Source organism: Rana temporaria, chromosome 1 (assembly GCF_905171775.1).
Source record: "Rana temporaria chromosome 1, aRanTem1.1, whole genome shotgun sequence".
Classification (NCBI taxonomy): domain Eukaryota; kingdom Metazoa; phylum Chordata; class Amphibia; order Anura; family Ranidae; genus Rana; species Rana temporaria.
The window spans coordinates 410,500,843-410,521,831 of record NC_053489.1 but is presented as its reverse complement, the minus strand read 5'-3'; the positions used below and the strand labels follow the sequence as shown (position 1 = coordinate 410,521,831).

Sequence of the window (20,989 nt, the reverse complement as noted above, 5' to 3'; positions counted from 1 at the left end):
CCGTACATCCCCCCCCCCTCACAGCCGTCTTTAATTTTGATTGGGCCCTGAATAAATATTTTATTGCCCCCCCCTCTCCATTCTGAGACATACAAACTGCAGCAGATCACGCAGCTATTGCAATTGGTTGCCAGAGGTTACAGCTGATCATTACCACTCACTGACTAGTTGCTAGAGGTTACAGCACATAATTTCTGTTTTGCCGATTGGCTGCTAGAGGTTAAAGCACATTATTACTGCTCACTGATTGGTTGCTAGAGATTACAGCACATCATTACCACTCACTGTTTGCTGGGGGGTTACAGAACATTATTACTGCTCACTGATTGGTTGCTACAGGTTACTGCTCATCATTCCCTCTTACTGAACAGCGGAGCAATCCCAAATAATTGAGCAAGAAAAAAGGCTTATTAATACACATACTACAGGAGACTGCAGACATACTACAGGAGAGGGTGGGAGACTGCAGACGTATTACAGGAGACAGTAGTCAGAGACTGCGGGCATACTACAGGAGACGGACAGAGACTGCAGGCATACTACAAGAGACGATCAGAGACTGCGGGTATACTACAGGAGATGGTCAGAAACTGCGGGCATGCTACAGGTGATGGTCAGAGACTGCAGTTCCTATGGATGTTCCTATGGATGGCAGTAGATAATGGCTGACCAGCCCTTTCACCTGACCCAGCGATACAGCAACAACGTTCCACTGATCAGGAGTCGGCTCACTCTGGGTTGCCCTTGGTGACTCCGCTGGGTAGCGCTGGCAATGTCCCCATTCCTTTCTTTCCCTCAGGTGGCGCAGGGCAGCAGGGTTTTCTCTCTCTCTCTCTCTGATGTTCCCTCAGCACTGTCCTCTCCCTTTGGTGTCCTGGGTGCACTTCCCTGAAAGCTTTCCTGGGCCCCTGGCTCTCTCTCCCTCCCCTTCAGCTAGCCTGGGCATGCTGTGGGCTAGTTTCCTCCCTTAGGATTGCAATGGGGCCGCCAGTCCTCAGGACTATATGTCCCACAATCCTTTTTTCCTGCTCCTTTTTTTAATTTCTTCCCTGGCCAATACAAAGGAGGGGGAAGCAAGCGGCTGTGCTGGCAAGCGCCGTTCCCGAGAACAGCGGCATGTGGAGGAGAGGGAGAGGAGGAACAGGAGGGGGGAAAGAAGAGCTGCTCTCTCTCCACATAGAGACACAGGCTCTCCGATCTCCTGCTGTTCTGCTCTCCTGCTCTAACAGGAGAAGGGAGGGGGAATGAGAAGGTCAGCATGATACACAAAGAGCCATCTTCCGGTTGCTAACAGCAACCCGCTCCATGGACCCGCTCCTGTCATTTGCTGACAGAGAGAGTAAGCAGAATGGGGATCCGCGGCACCCGCTACATGTGTTAGGCAAATTAGGCGGCCGTGAGGCCCCTGTGAGTACGAGGCCTAAGGCGACCGCCTAATTTGCCTAATTAGAGAGCTGCCTCTGAACATGAGAACTCTGCATGTGCCTGATGAAATCCAGCAGAGGGCTGGGGAAGTTAAACTAGGGGTGACCAAAACAGTTCTTGTGCCATGTTCCTTAGTGACAGTGACAGTTTCTGCAAAAATGTCGCGGGAAATCTCCCAGTCAGGAGGACCGGAACAAAGGGTGCATACATAGCAGATGTGCTGTCCACAGGTGGATAGCGTTGAGTATAAAAATGTCATTGTAACTGGTTGAGCACCAGGATGTGAGCTCAGTTACCTACAGTGGTGTGGATGTCTCTTTTAAATGTCTCAACTTCTTAAGTTTCAGTGGATGAACCCCTTTACGTCATTGATAAGGGAAAAGTCTTGTACTTGGTTATTAAAATGGTAAACATGCTTTTGGAGTTATTTGATGTCATAAAAACACATTCCCTGTATGCCTGGGTATCTACACTGCAGTCGGAGACACTGGTACTAATGGGCAGAGCTAGGTAGTACAGGCTGTGCTGGGTAACATTGATCATGAGTGGAATTGGTTGGTGCAGTGCTTATTAACAGTGTGGCAAGTGATCTCACGGTTACCTGTCAGAGTGCTTCCAGCTACTGGTTTGCATGGAAGGTGCTTCAGAGAACTGTTGGAGACAGAGGTCTTAGTGTATATTATTTGGTCTTTGTGAAAGCTATAGAGTCTACAAGCTATTGTGCCAATCACTGAAAATTGATCACACCTGACGTACTGAAGGCCTATCTCATTTCTTGAGACCCTAGCAAGCCAGAAAGTACAAATACCCCTAAATGAACCCTTTTTGGAAAGTAAAAACCCCAAGGTATTTAGTAAGTTGGATGGTGAGTTTTTTTTAAGTTGTAATTTTTTCCCATAATTCTTTGAAAAATTAAGATTTTTTTTTCTTTTTCTTTTTAAAATTGTCACATTAACATTTTTTCTCTCATATAGCATATGCATACTTGCAAATACACCCCAAAACACATTATGCTACTCCTCCTGAGTATGGCAATACCACATATGTGAGACTTTTTCACAGCTCAGCCACATACAGAGGCACAACATCCAGGGAGCACCATCAGGTGTTCTGGGATCTAAATTACACATATAATTTCATGACGACCTATCACACTTTTGAAGGCCCTGGAGCACCAGGACAATGAAAATGCCCATAAAATGACCCCCATTTTGGAAAGCAAAAGACCCCAAAGTATAACCTGAGGCATAATGAGTCTTTTGAATGGTTAATTTTTTTTTCAGAAGTTTTTGGAAAATGTGGAGAAAAAAAATAAAAAAACATTTTTTTTATGCAAAGTTGTCCATTTATAAGATATTTCCAACACATAGCATGTGCATAGCAAAAATGACACCCCATAATACATTCTGCTACTCCTCCTGAGTATAGTGATACCACATGTGTGAGACTTTTGCACAGCCTGACCAGATACATTGAAGGCATTCGAATAGCATAAATTGAAGGCCCTGGAGCACCAGGACAATGAAAATGCCCACAAAATGACCCCATTTAGGAAAGCAAACACCCCAATGTATAATCTATGAGGCATAATGAGTCTTTTAAACATGTCATCTTTTCCCAAAAGTTTTGAGAAAGAAAATAAACACTTTTTTTTTTTTTTTTTTACACAAAGTTGTCCATGTATACAATATTTCTAACACATCACATGTACATAGCAAAAATTGTAGAGAGTATGACGATAGCACATGTGAGACTTTTACACAGCCTGGCCACAGAGGCCCAACATTCAAATAGCACCTTCAGGCATTTTAGGAGCATACATTACACATCTAACTTCCTGACAACCTATCATTTTTAAAGGCCCTTCATATTTCTAACACATAGCATGTACATACCAAGAATTACACTCCAAAATATATTATATTGAGGAAAGGGTAAAAAAATATATATATTTATTACCTGTGGTTTTAGTAGTGTCCATGGAGGAGAGAATTGGTCCAGGCAGCAGCAGGCAGGCATGGACAATAGTAATTATCCAGGCAGGAATATTGTCTATAGTCAGCAAAAGGATATTGTCAGCACAACCAAACAATTTGTCCATAGGAATTGTCCAAGCAGAGACATACTGTTACTTGCAGTGACTCATTATTTTACAAACTTTCCAGGCCTTCATAAACATACTGCCCCTTGCTACAGCTAATTATTTCCAGGTGTTCATGCAGCAGGCAGAGGAAAGATGGCAGTAAGTCAGCAGCAGGCTGAGGGCCTCAATCAGGTAAGACCTGTGCACTGGGGCACAGTGGTAGATCCTTCTCCCGCACAATTCTCTTTGAAGCCTCTGGACTGCAGACCCTAATGCGGAAATTAAGAAACCCGGAGAAAACAAAAAAATTTGTATTCTCCATCCGGAAAAACAATTCTGAAACCCCTCACATGTAAGTCCTCTGTGTATTACAGTAGAAGGGCAACAGATCAGTCTAAGCGGTAGGCAAAAGCAAAGTCGGTAAAAGGGGCCAGGGTCAGTTCACGTGCAAGCAGTCCAAGCGGTAGGCAGAAGCGTAGTTGATAAAACAGACCAGGGTCAGATCACATTGAAGGCAGTGGCATGGTTATTTGAGGAAGCATGGAAAATGGTCAGCACAGATGATGAAAATCGGGAAATGGTTAAAAATATGGGCTAATATTTTAGATATGTGTGATAAAGTCAGAAGCATTCACCAATGCAAAGGCCGGGTTGGGAGGGACACTAGGGATAATGGTAGCTGGTATCTCTTCAAAATCCTCTTTTACTGCATACGTGACATCTTTTTGGCATCTTCAGCCTGCTTCAGATGGTGGAATGTTGTCCATGAAGTGGCACTCGTGAAGTCGGCTAACAGCATCAGAGCGGAGGTTTTCTGGGGGGTCTTTGTTGATAGATGAGGAACGTGACAGCTTCTTTGATTCATTTTAGGAAGTGGTTGGGGCTTTCTGTGGATTTGGTGTAGATTATGTATGCATTATAAATGGCCAAATAAATTAGATAAACTGCTACTTTCTTGTACCAGAAATGGGACCTCCTTATTGAAAAACAGGGCATTTGATCATTGAAATCCACCCCCCATCCCCATGTAGAGAAATTGTATTCTTGAACACATGTTGGCTTTTCAATGGGACCTCGGCTTCTTTGAACCTCAACTGTAGTGTCATCATGTACACATTCATGCTATCCTTCCACCTCAAGGCCAGCACTTAGTTGCTCTTTCCCCCTTCACAGTTAGTTCACTGAGTGAGTGAGTGAGTGAGTGAGTGAGTGAGTGAGTGAGTTAGTGAGAAACTTATATAGCGCAACACATGCAAACTGAATCGCCTCTGGGCGCTTGGTATCCATTCCCTGGGCCCTCAGAAGAGATGGGTCTTAATCTTTCTCCTGAAGGCCAGGTGGTTTACCTCCAACCGGATGCTGGTTGGTAGAGTGTTCCAAAGTCTGGGTCCTTGGACCGTGGGAAGCCAGGGACTCATCTACGCATATATGTTGATCGGGAAGCCAGTCAACATAGATATATGTTGACTGTGGGAAGCCAGGGACTTATCTACGCATATATGTTGATCGGGGACATAGAGTTCTGCAAATCTTTGCGGGGGGGGGGGGGGGAATGTATGAGTGGACGAATTTTAAATAATTTATCATAATTTGGAAGATTTTGTGGAGGGTACTGGGTGTTGTCTCTGAAAGGAGACGCATAATAATCTCATATCGGGACCTGGACATTTTCTCAGAAAAATGGGCATGTGGTGGATAGGGTTGATGTTTATGGTGAGGCCCATGAACAATTTGAACTCCTCCCAGAGTCAAATCTCTCCACTCAAATGGAGGGGCATATGATGATTGGGGGTTGTTGGCAATATGCTGCTGGGCATATAGATTGCTCTGGTTCATAATAAATTGCAGCAAAGTGTCAGGCAAAAACTGATAAAAACAATACATTTCTGGGAAATTTGGGGTATTGGCCTGCACACCTAGCTGAGCGGTGAAAGGGGGAATACTTGCTGATATTGAGTCGGAAGGCAGCCATGTTGGGTTGGCAAGACCATCTGGGAGGTATGTAGCAGCCCTGGGTCTTGGGGGACGTGACACTCCAGTGCTGGTAGTTGGGGGATTTGAAGCTCCTGTGCTGATACTTGTGTGTAATGCGGCAACGCTGGTACTGGGCCTGGGCATTTGTTCTTGGGGTCTTTCGCTGGTGGCAGCGCTGGTACTGGGCCTAGGGATTTGTTCTCGGGGTCTTTCGCTGGTGGCAGCCCTGATACTGGGCCTGGGCATTTGTTGTTGGGGTCTGTCACTGGTGGCAGCGCCGGTACTGGACCTGGGAATTTGATCCTGGGGTCTATTGTTGATGGCTGCCTGGTATCCAGAGTGCCATGCTTTTTTAGGAGGGACCCATTCTTCCTCTGATTCATTTGCCGTTCCACTACTATCGATCGGTTCAAATGCTGAATTTGATTCAGAATCAGAATTGGCATTTGACTATGAGAACTCCCTGTATAACGACCCCATGCTGAAGAAGTCCCCGCCTACCGGATGGAACGCGTACGGGGGGAGGAGTCACGTTGGACGTCGCCCGCGGCCATCTTCTAGGTTTGAAACAACATTACATGCCTGCTTAAACAGCACTCGTTTGTGAGTGCAATTTTTGTAAGTAGATTGTATTATTTTATTTGGTTCCTAAACAATTCCATATGGAGAGACCTAGTTTGTCCCCTTCCTCTCATTTACTATATGCTGTGGGAGATCAATGGCTGCATTGATTCACGATCATCACCCCAGGAGTGGGTATAAGGCTTGGTGACCTGATTCAGGTCTAATGTATGAGGTGAGATGCTAGAGTATCTGTGGTGGAGGGACCTCAATCACCCTACATTGTTTTGTCTGCCAGGGAATCTTGGGGAAGCTGCTTTGATTTACCTATGTGCATGAAGTGACACCATCGGATGACTTTATATGGACTACCATTATTAAGTGATGCCCTTGGATGATATTTTATGGACAATTTAAATAGTCAATATAGATTATAAATTGTTATTGCGCTGCACTATTTTGTCTTTTTTCAGTTGGGGGAAGGTTATAGAAAAGATAGAGTGCCCTCAGAAAATGAGAATATGCCCAGGGATCAAGTGAGAAGAGGGAGCAGGCTGAGGACAGAGAACAGTAGGACCTCTTTGAGATTCAGGCTAGCACATGCCTCAAAGAACATCTGGAGAAAGGGTTGGGCCTACATGGCTGACAGCCAGCACAGCTAAAATGAGTTGGCAGAGGACCGAGAGATTGGAGGCAACTAAAAAGTCCAGAAGGGGGATCTGTAAGCCTTGAGTGGGAGAGACGAGGATGCTGGGATATCCAAGGATGCTGGGATACCCAGAGGCTAGGAGTGGACCGGTACAGCGAAGTGCTGTGAGTAAACACTAAGGGAGCCTGGAGGACCCATCACCTAGGGATACAGTGTAAAGAGTAGTGGTACTGCTGAAGTGAGAGCCATGTAGCTTGGTATTTTTTCTGTTTCTTGTTATGCTGTCTGAAACTGAAACCCCTGGGTGGGCAAGTTTGTGAATTTTCTATTCCTTTTTAAAAAGGTGCCCTTAAACCATGTGTTCTGACTGACAATGACACCTTTAAAAACGCTTACTACATTGAATCTAATCAATTATGGGATCGCTGTGGAAGCTGCAAATCACTGTAGTAGTCATCGCAATGACTACTACAGTGAAAAATGCAAGGTGTTCTGTGAGTGGGGCTCAAGTTGTGTGAGAGACACTGAGATTGATTTACTAAAACCGCAGAGTGCAAAATCTGGCTCAGCTCTGCATAGAAATCAATTAGCTTGTCGAAGCTTAATTGAACAAGGTGAAGTTAGAAGCTGATTGGTTACCGCACACAGCTGCACCAGATTTTGCACTCTCCAGTTTTAGTAAATTAACACTTCTGTGTTCACTATGCAGAAGGGCAACTGCTCGGCATGGGACCGTAAAGACAGCAGAGATCACTGTAGTAGTGTTGACTTCTACAGTGATGTTCTGCTTCCATAGTGAACCCATAGATATGACATATTCTGGGCCAGATCCACGAAGCGCGGTGCTTCTTTACGACCGGCGTAGTGTATCTCAGATACACTACGCCGCTGTAACTTACAGCGTATAGTGTAACTGTGTCGGCATAAGGGCGCGCAATTCAAATGGATGAGATGGGGGCGTGTTTTATGGTAATGCCTCTTCTGAACGGCCAAGCCAATGCTTACGACGTGAACGTCATTCTACGCAAAGCCCTATTCGCGAACGACTTGCGCAAACAACGTAAAATTTTCAAAATTCGATGCGGGAACGACGTCCATACTTAACATAGGATATGCCTCATATAGCAGGGGTAACTATACGCCGAAAAAAAGCCTTACGGAAACGATGTAAAAAAATGCGCCGGCCGGACGTACGTTCGTGGATCGCCGTATGTAGCTAATTTGCATACTCGATGCGGAAATCGACGGAAACGCCACCTAGCGGCCAGCGTAAATATGCACCTTAGATCCGACGGCGTACTAAGACGTACGCCAGTCGGATCTAGCCCAGCTTCAGGCGTATCTTGTTTTGTGGATACAAAACAAAGATACGCCGGAGCAAACTAGAAGTTACGCGGCGTATCAATAGATACGCCAGCGTAAACGCTTCGTGGATCTGGCCCACTGTGTACATAGTTACAGTACATTGGTCCAAACTTATGTAAAAATATACCATACCTGGATTAAACATATTGGTTTACCCGTGTGATATATTTGAAAATAAAAAATCTACCAAGTGCCTTGCAAAATTATTGTAGAAAATTGGAGGAGCAATCGGTGTTACATATATTGTATTCTTTTTTTTTTTCCAATTAACAGTTTTTTATTTATATAATTTGGAGCACAGGATACAGAGAAATGCAGGTAATAACAGTGGCTAAAGCATACACTTATCCAGGAGTACAGATATTACCCTTGCCCTTTATGGGTAGAGGGGGAGTTGAGGTTCCGGCCCTGGGGGCCCTATTTCAAAAGCTGGCTCTACCATCAGATATGTCATCACATTTATGCATTTCAAACCGTTTTTTTTTTTTTTTTTTTTTTCGTTTTTTACCTCGGTGTCAACAGCAACACCAGAACAGTAGGTTGTGTAAGAGGAGAAAAGGAAATCAGAAAAAGAGAAGAGAAAAGGGAGGGAGAGAGAAGGGAGATTTTAAGTTACCGCACCTGCCACCTCGTCCGCCCCCCGCGGGTCCTCCCGCCGGTGCCACTCGCTCCAGACCTCGTCATGAGCATCCATGCGATTACGTATCCTAGCCGTCATCCGCTCCATCAGCTCTACGTCCTTGACCCTAGCGTAAAGAGCCTCCTGAGATGGGGGCGAGGTTTTTTTCTAATTTAGGGCTATCAGGCATCTAGCCGCCGTTAGTACGTGCCTGAGCAATTTTTTATATGGTTTGGCCAGGCGGGGTTGGGAGATACCTAGCAGAAATAGTTTAGGGGTCAGGGGGATTGGCACCTCGAAGAGATGGGTAAGCAGCTGTTGTGTGGCCTGCCAGAACGGGGTGATGAGGGGGCATGTCCAGTAGATGTGGAAGAGGGAGCCTCTGGCCTGATGGCAACGCCAGCATCGGTCAGAGGTGGATGGGTATATTTTGTGGAGTATGTCCGGGGTCTGGTACCAGAAACACAGAAGTTTGTATGAGTTTTCTTTATACAAGGTGCAAAGGGAGGATTTAGCAGCCTGCCTCCAGACGGCCCGCCAGGCCTCTATCGTTAGTGTCTCCCCCAATTCTCTCTCCCACCTCAGCATGTATGCATGTCTCCCCCACCCCTGCCAATCATATGCGTTCAGTATCTGGTAGATATCTGTGATCAACCCCCGTCTGTGGCGCCCCTCCAGGACAATGCGTTCAAATGGGGATAGTTGTGAAAATTGGAGTTTTGGGGCTATTGTCTGGGCATAATGTCTTATTTGTAAGTAGCTATAAAACACCTCTCTGGGCAGATTGTGGTTCACCTGGAGCTCCGAGAATGTCAGCAGCCTACGAGTCCTGGGGTCCACCAAGTGTCCAAAATGAAATAGGTCTCGCGAGGCCCAGGGCCAAGACATCTGGTGGGTCAGGCTGTCCGGAATTTTGGGGTTGCAAACAAAAGAATTTAGCAGGGAGCATTCGGACTTAAGCACTACTTCTCGGGACATCTTACGCCAGAGTCCTCTGAGCAAAGACATCGAACCCAACAAACGGTCAGGCTCTACCCTCACATCAGCATCCCATAAAAGGCTATTTGGGTGGACCGGGGCTAGCCATATCTTTTCTATCTCCGTCCACTTATTAAAGGACCTCTGGGGGAACCAGGAGACCACTGCGCGTAGCTGGGTAGCTTGGTAATATTTCACAAGGTTGGGGAAAGCTAGGCCTCCGTCTCCTCGCGAGGTTGTCATGACCGACCCAGGGATCCTATGCTTCTTATAGTTCCAAACGAACTTCAGCATGTCGCTCTGAAGCTTGCGGAGGTGGGCGTACGGGATCGGGATGGGTAACGTCTGGAACAGATAGAGGAGTTTGGGGAGGATGGCCATTTTTATGGCCGCCACGCGGCCTAGGAGCGAGATATGGTGTGCCTTCCACTTTTGAAGGAGGTCTCTGACTGTTGGATATAGGGGAGGGAAGTTGGCCTGGTAAAGGGAGCCAAAGGATGGTGTAATGTGGATCCCGAGGTATTTAAGGGATGAACTCTCCCAGGTGTAGGGGAAATTCGACTGTAGGTGGCGGACCTCAGCCTCCGCAATGTTGATCGGGAGGGCCGCCGATTTTGAAGCGTTCGTTTTGTACCCCGACATTGTCCCGTATTTATCTAGTTCAGCATGGAGGTTGGGCAGGGAGATTCTGGGTTGGGTCAAGGTAAGAATAATATCGTCCGCAAACAAGGATGTCTTAAATTCTTTTCCCCGCACTGAGATGCCCCTGATGTCCGGATTCCCCCGTATGGATGCTGCCAGGGGCTCGACACAAAGGGCAAAGAGCAGGGGTGAAAGTGGGCATCCCTGACGCGTACCGTTGGCTATCTGGAAGGGGGATGATGTGGCAAAAGGAGTTTTAACTTGGGAGGTAGGGTTGGAGTATAGGTGTTGTACCGCCCGCAGGAAGGGACCTTTAAACCCCATGTGGTGCAGGGTAGCGAGCATGAAGGGCCAACTTAGGCGATCAAATGCCTTTTCAGCATCTAGGCTCAGTATAAGAGCCTCCGCACCGTCCCTATTGGCTACATCAATCAGGTCAATGACCTTCCTGGTGTTGTCCCCTGCCTGGCGTAGCGGCACAAAACCTACTTGGTCCTTATGGATCAGGGAGGGGAGGATAACATTCAGTCTAATCGATAGAAGTTTAGTGAATATTTTGAGGTCTGAGTTCAATAACGCTATGGGCCTGTAGCTAGCACAAGAGGCTGGGTCTTTATCCGGTTTCGGTATGAGGGTCAGAAAGGATCCTTGCATGTCACTCGGGATTGGGGTCTGGAGGAGGAAGGCGTTAAATAATTTGGTCATGTGGGGGCCGAGTATCGGGAGGAAGGCCTTGTAGTACTCGTACGGTAGTCCGTCGGGTCCAGGGGATTTATGGGCTGGGAGGTCCTTTACTGTTTCTGCTAACTCTTCCGCCGTTATAGGAGCATTCAGGCCCTGTAAGTCTGCTGCCTGAAGCCGGGGTAGTCCCGCTTGTTCTAAGTATTGGGTCATGCGGGCTTTCAGATCGGGAGACGGGGGGTTGTGCGGTACTTCTTGTTTATTATATAGGTCTGTATAGTAGTCCGCGAAGGCTGCCGCTATGTCTCTGGGGTGTGTCAGAAGGTCGCCCCCCCTGTTCTTTATCTGATGTGGGGTAGAGGTCAGGGCTCGGTCAGCTAGTTTCCTGGCTAAGAGAGCCTGCGCTTTGTTGCCCTTGTCGTAGTAAAGTTGCTTTAGGCGGGTTAGCGCCTTTTCTACTTTGCCCAAAGCAAGGTCCCGCAGCGTCGTGCGTGTTTGAACAATCTGTTTAAGGAGTGTGGTGGATGGGTTTAGGAGGAGCTTAGCCTCTAGGGCCTTCAGTTGTCGTTCGGCCAATGCTCTAGCAGCCCTGGCGTCTTTCTTCATGGCCGAGGAGAGGGCCATGCACTTTCCCCTCAGGACCGCCTTATGGGCGGCCCACAGGGTGGAGGTGGAAACATCTGGGGTGTCGTTTTCTGCGAAATAATACTGGAGGGCCTCTTCCAGTTCCCGTTTCGAGGGGGCATGTTGCAGGAGGAAGTCGTTAAGCCTCCAATTATAGGGCCGGCGGAGGGGTGCGGTTAAATTCAGGGACAGCGTGATGGGGGCATGGTCCGACCAGGAGATGGGCAGCACACTAGCCGCTTCAGTAATCCGAAGTGTATTGTTATTCACAAAAAAGTAGTCTATCCGCGTGTGTGTGCGATGTGGGGCCGAATAAAATGTGTATTGGCGATCTCCTGGGTGGAGGGCTCGCCAGGCATCAAAAAGTGCGTTTTTCCTGGTCAGTTGGCGAAACAACTTTGAGTCCCTAAGGGCTCGGGTTTGTGAGGTCTGGGTGTTTGCCACTAGGCGATCCCAGGTGACCGAGTGTGCCAGGTTAAAGTCTCCACCAATCACCAGTAAGTCATGGGGCTCTCGGGAAAGTCGGGCAAGGACCCTGGTTAAGAAGTGGTGCTGATGTGAGTTGGGAGCATAGACTACGCAGAAGGTAATGGCCTGTGACTGCCACAGGCCCCTGAGGATAAGAAAGTGCCCCCTAGGGTCTAAATACGTGGAAGAGCATGAAAAAGGGGACCCCTTTTTGAAGAGGATGGCTACGCCCGCCCTCTTGTTTGGTCCAAATGCCTGGTATACCTGGGGAAAGTGTCGGGATGCAAATGTGAAGGAGTCAGCCCTATCGAAGTGGGTCTCCTGCACCATGATAATGTCTGCCCCTGACTGCCTAAACTCTCGGAGTGCCAGGTGTCGTTTCTTATTAGAGTTTAGCCCATGTACATTTAGTGAAAAAATTCTAGCCATAGCCTAGGATGGGGTGTGCTACTCGTATACTTATCTGGTGGAGCAGGCGACGAGCCCAGGTCAGGGAGCGCGACATCCGCGCGAGGAAGGCCGGGGGCCAACAAGGACGAGGTGTAGGCTGCGGAGGGTAGAAGCAGGAAGCTCTAGAGAGAGGGAAAGAAAAAAGAGTAAGAACACACAGAATAAACACAATAAACATTCTTGTACATGCCCTAGTTGACCGAGGGGTCATGGGCCATTTAAGTTCCAAACAGACTCCCCGGCCGGGAGATTTAAGATGTCCGGGCCGGGGGGACTCGGAGGGACCAAGGTCCAAGGAGGAACTCTCTGGCGGGTAGCCACCAGGGGGGAACAGCATCCAGAAATCCGGTCTGTCCAGACAGGGCGCCACAGGGCAGCCCGGTAAAAACAAAACAAAAATGTAGCGAGGGCCTTCGGGGGAAAGGCTGGGATTTGAAGCACCTGAGCTTCCAACAAAGGAGAAGGGTGCAGTGGTGAGCTTGCACCGCATGAAACAACAGCCTTCAAAAGGACAACCACATAAAATGAAAAAATAAGAAAGGGGTGCAGTTCAGTGCTTCGCGTCGTCCGACCGGGCAGGTCGGGTTTCGTCAGTTAATCCGCTGGCCATCAAGGAAAGGGCCTTCCAAAACCAGGGCCCCCGGATCTGTGTCTTGGGGATCGGCGGGAGGGCTCCGGGCCCTTGGGGCGTTTATGCGGGGGAACCTTCTGCCAGACCACCGGGGGTGGGGGGGGGTGGCCACCAGATCCCAATCAGGTAGTTGAGGGACAGGAATGTCCAAGGCTTCGCAAAAAGGGTCGAGGTCTTCGGGGTAACGTAGGATCGCCGATCTCCCTTGATGTTTGGCCGTCAGGCTAAAGGGGAAGCCCCATCTATAGAGGATGTCCCACTCTTGTAGGGAGCGCAGTAGGGGTTGCAGAAGTCTCCGCTTCTGGAGCGTGATCCATGAGAGATCCGGATATAGTTGTATCTGGGAGTTGTCAAACACTAGATTGCGGACTGCGCGGGCTTTGCGCATGATAGTCTCCTTCAGCGGATATGATTGTATGCGGCATATAACATCCCGTGGCTTAGAAGCGGGGCTTTTCGGGCGCAAGGCCCTGTGAGCTCTGTCCATTTCAATGTGTTTGTCCAGGGGTGCCCCTGTGAGGTCGTTAAACATCGTCTGGAGCGTCTTCTGCAAGTCTTCAGCTTCATCCGCCTCAGGGAGGCCTCGCACTCTAATGTTGTTGCGGCGCCCCCTATTGTCCAGGTCCTCCAAATGGCGCTGCATGTCCCGCAGCATAAGGTGATGGTCAGAGCCCTGAAGTTGGGTCCTGTGTACGGCCAGTTTAGTCTCCTGTATCTCTTCTTCAGCCATCTCTACTCTGTCGGCCAGGTGTTTAAGGCCTGCTTGAATGGTTTGGATTTTGGTCCGGCAGGTGTCTCTCACATCTGCAATCAGTTGCTTAAAGTCCTCCTTTGTAGGGAAGGCTTGCAAGTAGGTCTGCCAGGAGGGCTGCTCAGCTCCATCCGGGCCCCACGGCTGGAGGGGGGGTGCGGATGTCGTATGGCTGTGGGCCCCACCGGCGGTCCCCTTGGTTCGGGGCGGGGGGTGTTCAGCTGGGGGAGCCCCTGGGTCAGTCTGTGTTGTGGGCAGAAGGGGCTGTATAGCGGACCCTTGAGAAGGCATACTAGCCTGTGTCATTTGGGCATAGGAAAGGTGGGGGTAGTGTGCGACTTCACATGCCCCTATCCAGGACGGGTCTGCAAGGTGCAGGGCTCCCTGGGCCTGTAGTGGATTCGGGGCCCATGCGGAGGAAAGGCTGTGTGCCTGGGGTGAACTAGGCCGCACCATCACAGGGGGGTGCATCGGGTTTGGCAGGGCCGGGAAGTCTATTAGTGGATCCGGGGGGAGGCTGGTCTACTGTCAGCTTCCTGTGATCCCGGGGTCTGTGCCTCTTGGTACGGTCCGGGGGTGGCCTCCGCGTCCAGCCGCAACTGCGACGGAGGATGCGTTGCGGCCTGGTCGCCGCGTTGTATAGGCGGCATCTGAGGCTGTCGGCCTCGCTCACTCACCCCTTGCTGGGACCCCATATATTGTATTCTAATGTAAACACTAAAGCCTCGTACACACGGTACGATTCTTGGACAACCGAGCCTCTGATTTTTGTCAAAAGGGCATGTGCCAGGATCTTGTCTTGCATACTAACGGTACACAATTGTCGTTCCACAAACAGGAACATAGTGACGTACTACAAGAAATTTCAGCTCTTGAGTGCCACCCTTTGGGCCCCTTCTGCTAATTTCGTGTTTGGTGAGCATTGATTCCGAGCATGCATGCTTGTACTTTCGAATTTTGTTCGACGGATTTCTGTACTGACCATACGAAAACCAGACGTAGAGCCGTTGTTTGCTGAAAATTTACTAGCCTGTCATCCAACATTTGATTGCCGAAAAATTCACAACAATTGTCAAAAGGAGCGTATTAACGGTAAGAATTTAGGACAACAGCCTGTCAACAGACAACCCCCTTCCAACAATCGTATCGTGTGTACGAGGCTTCAAAGCAATAAAAACCTGGTTAAGCCTCAAATCGAATTTACTCATACCTCTACTTATTCTCAAAGACAGTCCATTGATACCATTGTCATATTACAAAATGTATCCATTTGTATTGAATATCACATACAAAAATGTACAATAATTTAAAAAAAAACTCTTGGTATACTCTTAAATTAACACAGAAACCCACTCCCCCATCTCTCTACATATTTTACTCTCCAGATGTTATATAGGTGTATATTTGTATAACTATCGACTTTTGTAATCCACAAAAAATATGAGTATCTGTAAAGATACTTGGTGGCAACACTAAATCAGTCTCTATGCGTCACATTGGATACCATAAAGAAATGCTAGCAATCCTTCAGAAAATTCCAATATCATATTGGGGTACATTACTCCATGCTCCACATGTGACTGCACACAAAAGTGATGGTGCCTCCCTGCATAACAATTGGCCCCATCCACAGCTTGTGCTGATGAATGTAATCATGGATATGACCGTATAGTGCCTGCTAATAAGGTAAGGAGTCTTGGCTTCCTCACAAATGTTGTCACAGCTTGTATCCATCCATGTCTTAAAAAAAAACAAAAAAACACATGTTTAGAGGAGGATGCATTTTGGATCACCAAGAACATCTGCTCTGGTCTCCAATACTTTAACCTTGGTATAGGATATGTAGTATGGCGGTGTATTCATGGGTGACATACTCCACTCAGCTTACTTGCTGCTCAGTCACTGTGATCTTGTCTCAGAAGCCATCTAAATAAGACCAATATTGGTTTCTAAGTACTCAATTTTAGCAAAGAGCACTATTTGGCCATTAGTGATGGTGGCCATAACAGTGGTAAAGTCACCCTGCTCAGACGAGGCAGGTTCCCTGGAGCTGTCTGTGTAGTAATGTCTAGTAAGGCCGCAGGTCCTGTCACAATGCAGAGCTTTCAGGTCTTCTCTGTGTTTAGTATTAGTCAATGTTTTCCCCTTTAGTCAACCCCAGGTCTCCAGGGGGGATAGGAGAGGAGGCAAGTAGAGAAAGGAGCAGTCCACGCCTTGGGAATCAGCTGGATCAACAGATTAGGTGGCAGCGCTCCACACTAGATAACTGGTCCGGTCACCATCTTGGACACCCCATGAATATCTCTTTTTACTGTGTGCATATGTCATGTATTTATTTTGTCTTTGTTGCATTCCTTAGCATGATCAATCAAATTCCTCAATATAATTTCACAAAGCTGGATGAACTCATGGATCTTCTGATGGAAAATGACCTGGTGCCAGGTGAGAAAAAAAATATTCCAACACGATCCCATTTTAATGTATGGTCAAGTGGAGAACACATAGGGACTTATTTAATAAGGCAGTAAAATTATAATATTCAGCGTTCAGAAACCTAATGAAAGTACGTTTTTTCCTTTTTCATAATTTTAAAGAACTTTAAATGGTTGTTGGTTGCTGACAAATAATACTTGGCTCCTTCACTGCATAATCAGACCACGTATATACGGTAGTATGTGTAGACGGGATTGTTCATATACACATTATCTTGAAACCTGATGGACTTTTTACCTTTTGAAGCTTGTTCTGCTTTGTAATGAGGAGGACATGCTTTCTTTGGCTGATGTGAATCGGTGCACGTAGATTAGAATGTTATCTTGCACTACTCCATGTTATAAAAGATCTTTAGATAATATATGTTATCCGTGTTAGTCCTCTCATTTCCTAACCTTTAACATTTTTTAGATACATTTTTTTTCTGAAATCAAGTGTCAAATGTGAACAAATTTTTAATGAATGTCTTGCTTGTTTTTATTTTAAAGGCTTCGAGCTTATGGGAAGCCCATCTGGATATTTTACTGATTTTGAAGATAAAGTGCAGGTGAAAGAATGGCAACATCTAATCTATTCAACAGCAAGAAGGTACATAGGTAAGCTTATTGTGGTTTAATCAGACATATTTAGCCAATTTTCATTAATATTAATATACAAATTATTAAGAACGTCTAAACAAAAAAAAAATTGCGGTACTTCGTAAATGTATCTGCAAAGTCAAATATAAATATTTTATGATTGTACAATTTTATGTGCATGTTTTGTCATTTATGAAAAATGAGGAAACCTGTATTAATCAAATACCACTCTTTTATGCACGCCCAAACATACTCAGATTATATATGGGGTACAAGAATATTGGAGTAGGTACAGCCAGAGAAGGTTATAAACTCATACATCTACATTCCCTAAGTGGTCTGTTTACCTATCCATTCATATAGAAATGTGGTTGCTTTCCAGCCCCAGTAATGGTGAACAGTAGAGACTGGATGGATGTTCATAACTTTGTGCAAAATGACATCATTGTGCTTCTACAGTATTATTGGTTGGTAGGGCATAGAAGCTTTGTCTAAATTTAGGGTGGTTGCCTATTGTCCCTGCTCATGACCAACACTTGCCAGGACTTTAAAACAAAAACAAAAAATCGAATTAAAGTGGTTTCAAAGGTAAAAGTTTTTTGTTTTGTTTTACCTTAATGCATTCTCTGCATTAAATGGGTGTTCCAGGCAACCCCAGGCAAAAAAATAAAAAAATAATTAAAAGCCAGCAGCTACACATACTGCAGCTGCTGGCTTTTAATAAATGGAGACTTACCTGCCCTAGTGTCCCTTGATGTTGGCACCGCAGCTGATGTTTCACATCAGCTGTCGGGTTCTGCTGTCGCCATTGTGGGTAAGGGAACCCGGCAGTGAAGCCTTTCGGCTTCACGCCGGGAACGCTACTGCGCATGCATGAGGCCCCGCTCCTCTCTCCTATTAGCCCAGCGACCAGGGGAGGAGGAGGAGGGAGCCCTGCGGTGATGTCACGGCCGCGGCTGGACTCCAGGAAGTGGGAAAGGATACCTGTCTTTGACAGGTATCCTGTCCCCCCTCCCCCCCCCCGAAAGATGCCAATTGTGGCACTGAAGGGGGGGAGGAATCTGATGAGCAGAAGTTCCACTTCAGGGTGGAACTCCGCTTTAAGGTAAACACCCTTACAATATCTAACATCGCACTCACTCCAGTGCTGTCCCTTCTGGCAGCCCTTCTCTGTTTACTTCTGTATTCATGAGCTTTACTGAGGGCAACAACAGCCATTGGCTCCTGATGCTGTCAGTCTAATCCTGTGAGGAGAGAGCGGGGACAGGGCTAAGCTGTGTTGTGTGTCTATGGACACAAAGAGTCCGGGTCAGGATTGCACCTACATGAGTGCCCCCATAGCAAGCAACTTTTTATGGGGGCACTTGCAGAAGAGGAGGAACGTGCCAGTCATGGACCGCAGCGGAGGAGGTTTTGGGCCGCTTTTTGCAATACTATTGCATAGAACATATAAGTATAACATGTCTATTATAATAAAAATATAATTAAAAAATAAATTACATTTTAATAATAAAAAAAACTCTACAATCACTTTAAATTTGAGCAGTAATAAGAAGTTTCACCCGAGACAGGATAGATGTTTTGAGTGTCCATGTTTGCCTCTCACTGCCCAAGGATAAACATCCGTGACACCTGCTCACCATGTGTACCATCTTTATTCTTTCAGTCGATACAAGACATCCTCTTGGTAGTTTTACTAGAATCTTACATAAATACGCTTATTGTTCTACAAAAAGTTGCTTTCTCTGTGTCCTGATTACTGACGCTCAACAAAACATGGTACCACATGCTGGCAGTGATAATAGATGTGTATACACTGATAATATATTGTTGTATCTGTGGCACAGTATTGTCTCTGTTTAGTGTGCAGTATGTTTATGGTAGCTAAATGTGTTAATAAAGGAAATAAGCCTGGTTCATTTGTTTCAGCCAAATATAAGTCCTATGTGACTGTAAACACTGAATCACAAAGGTTGCTATTTTCAGAACGTTTTTGTTCCTTCTGTCCCCAATAATCTCCTAATTTTTTCTCAGGGCACTTGGGTTATGCCAAATGAGCCAGCCCCTTGCTTTAAGGATTGGATCAGTGGCGGCCGGTCCATAAGGGGTGCAGGGGCGCCGCCCCCCCCCCCCAAAGTTCCCAAAGTTAGTTTGCAAATAAGAAAGCTAATCAAAGAATGATTTATTTTTTAAATAACTGATAATATGACTAATATTTTTTAACATCTTAAAGTTAAAAAAATTTAGTCATATTATCATTTATTTAAAAATAGCATACATGCTTGTAATCCAAAGCACTTGTATATCAAAGCAAATTTCCCCCATAAGAAATAATGAAAACTCAAATGATTCGTTCCACAACCATTTATTCATAGGTCCTTCAGTCTATAGTTTAATAAAAAGATTATAGCAATGTGATGTGTAATCAAAAAAATGTCCATCCACAAATGGAAGCCTCCACAATGGGATTAGAAGCAAAATCCAGCAGGAGCTACAAAGTATTAAGAAGAAGAGAGGTGCCTCTAAGGCCGGGTACTCACGACCAAACATGTATGGTGAAAGCGGTCCGTCGGACCGTTTCCACCATACATGTCTGCCAGAGGGCTTCTGTACGATGGTTGTACACACCATCGTACAGAAGTCCGCGCGTAAACAATACGCGGGGCGTGTCCGCGGTGTCGCCTTTAAAATGCTTCCACGCATGCGTTGAAGTCATTCGACGCATGCGAGGGACGGCGGGCGCCTGGACATGTACGGTAGGTCTGTACTGACGACCGTACATGTCCGAGCGGGCAGAATTCCAGCGGACTGTTTTAAAACAAGTCCAGGAATATTTGTCTGCTGGGAAAAGGCCCGGCGGGCAAATGTTTGCTGGAATTCGGCCCGCTCGCGCCCACACACGACCAAACATGTCTGCTGAAACTGGCCTGCGGGCCAGTTTCAGCAGACATGTTTGCTCGTGAGTATGGGGCCTTAGTGTAGCAATATGTTGCTAAATGTTGTACCTTCATTAAATGTAACCATAATGCTACACCTAGAGGTGCCTCTCTTCTCTTTTACACACAGTTGTGACATCACGCTACTTGTATATCAAGAAATCGATTATATATCAAGTCAAAATGTATTTAATAATGTTGCTTGTCTTGCAAAACGATACTCTCAAACCAAGGTTTTACTGTAAATAATTCTATATGTGTGCACTGTGCGGGGCGCTGGAATAATGGGTTTTTATTGGGCCTGTAATTTTACAAGCATGTGATTAGAGCCTGAGGCTCCAATTGGCTTGTTTTAGGTTGTCCTTGGGGCGCAGAGCACTGTGCCCCGAACCCTCCCACTTTTGAATCAATATCCGCCATCACGTCACTTCTGGTTTTCTGGCTTCTCGTCCTGGTCAATCAGGAGGCTGAAGATTTGAAACCCGGAAAGACTGGGTTAGCATGGAAGCCGTCGGCTATCAGGGGAGCCATGACCACTGGAAAGCTCTGTTTGTAGGTAAGTCTCACAGCATTCTCTGGTGAGTGCGGACTTGGAGGGGTTTGTTTGCGCCCCCCCAAAGATTTTTTAGTACCAGGCGCCAATGGGTTGGATTGAAAGATCAACTTTTCAGTAACTTAGTCCAGGCAGTCATTAAGTAGGCATCTTGACTGTATCACTTCTACCTGGGCTTATAAACATCTAGTTAACATCAGCATTTATGATGTATCAAACGCCTATTTTAATACTATGCTGCAGTAATTATTGGTCAACATGTTTGGCTGTGCACTCTGGTATATTGGGCATGACCAGAAGATGAGATGCTGGTGAACCTTCACTTATTTTTGATGAGGTATGATATAGAAATGTTACCACAATTTTCCCAGCACTAGGATTACTTCATAAATGTCAGCAGCTGTATAAAAACATAAAAAAAACGTGTTTAAACACATAGGGCCAGATTCAGAGACATTTGCGGCGGCGTAACGTATCGCATTTACGTTACACCGCCGCAAGTTTTACGGGCAAGTGCTTGATTCACAA

The 20,989-nt window shown here is 46.5% G+C and overlaps 1 protein-coding gene across 1 annotated transcript in view; it reads left to right on the top strand.

Annotated features, from left to right (window-relative positions):
• IDUA (alpha-L-iduronidase) overlaps positions 1–20,989 on the top strand; it is a 205,583-nt gene that overhangs the window by 136,449 nt on the left and 48,145 nt on the right. Inside the window, exons 3-4 of the mRNA XM_040324363.1 lie at positions 16,261–16,343; positions 16,883–16,990. Coding sequence (XP_040180297.1) covers positions 16,261–16,343; positions 16,883–16,990 — 191 coding nt within the window. The remainder of the gene's footprint in view (positions 1–16,260; positions 16,344–16,882; positions 16,991–20,989) is intronic.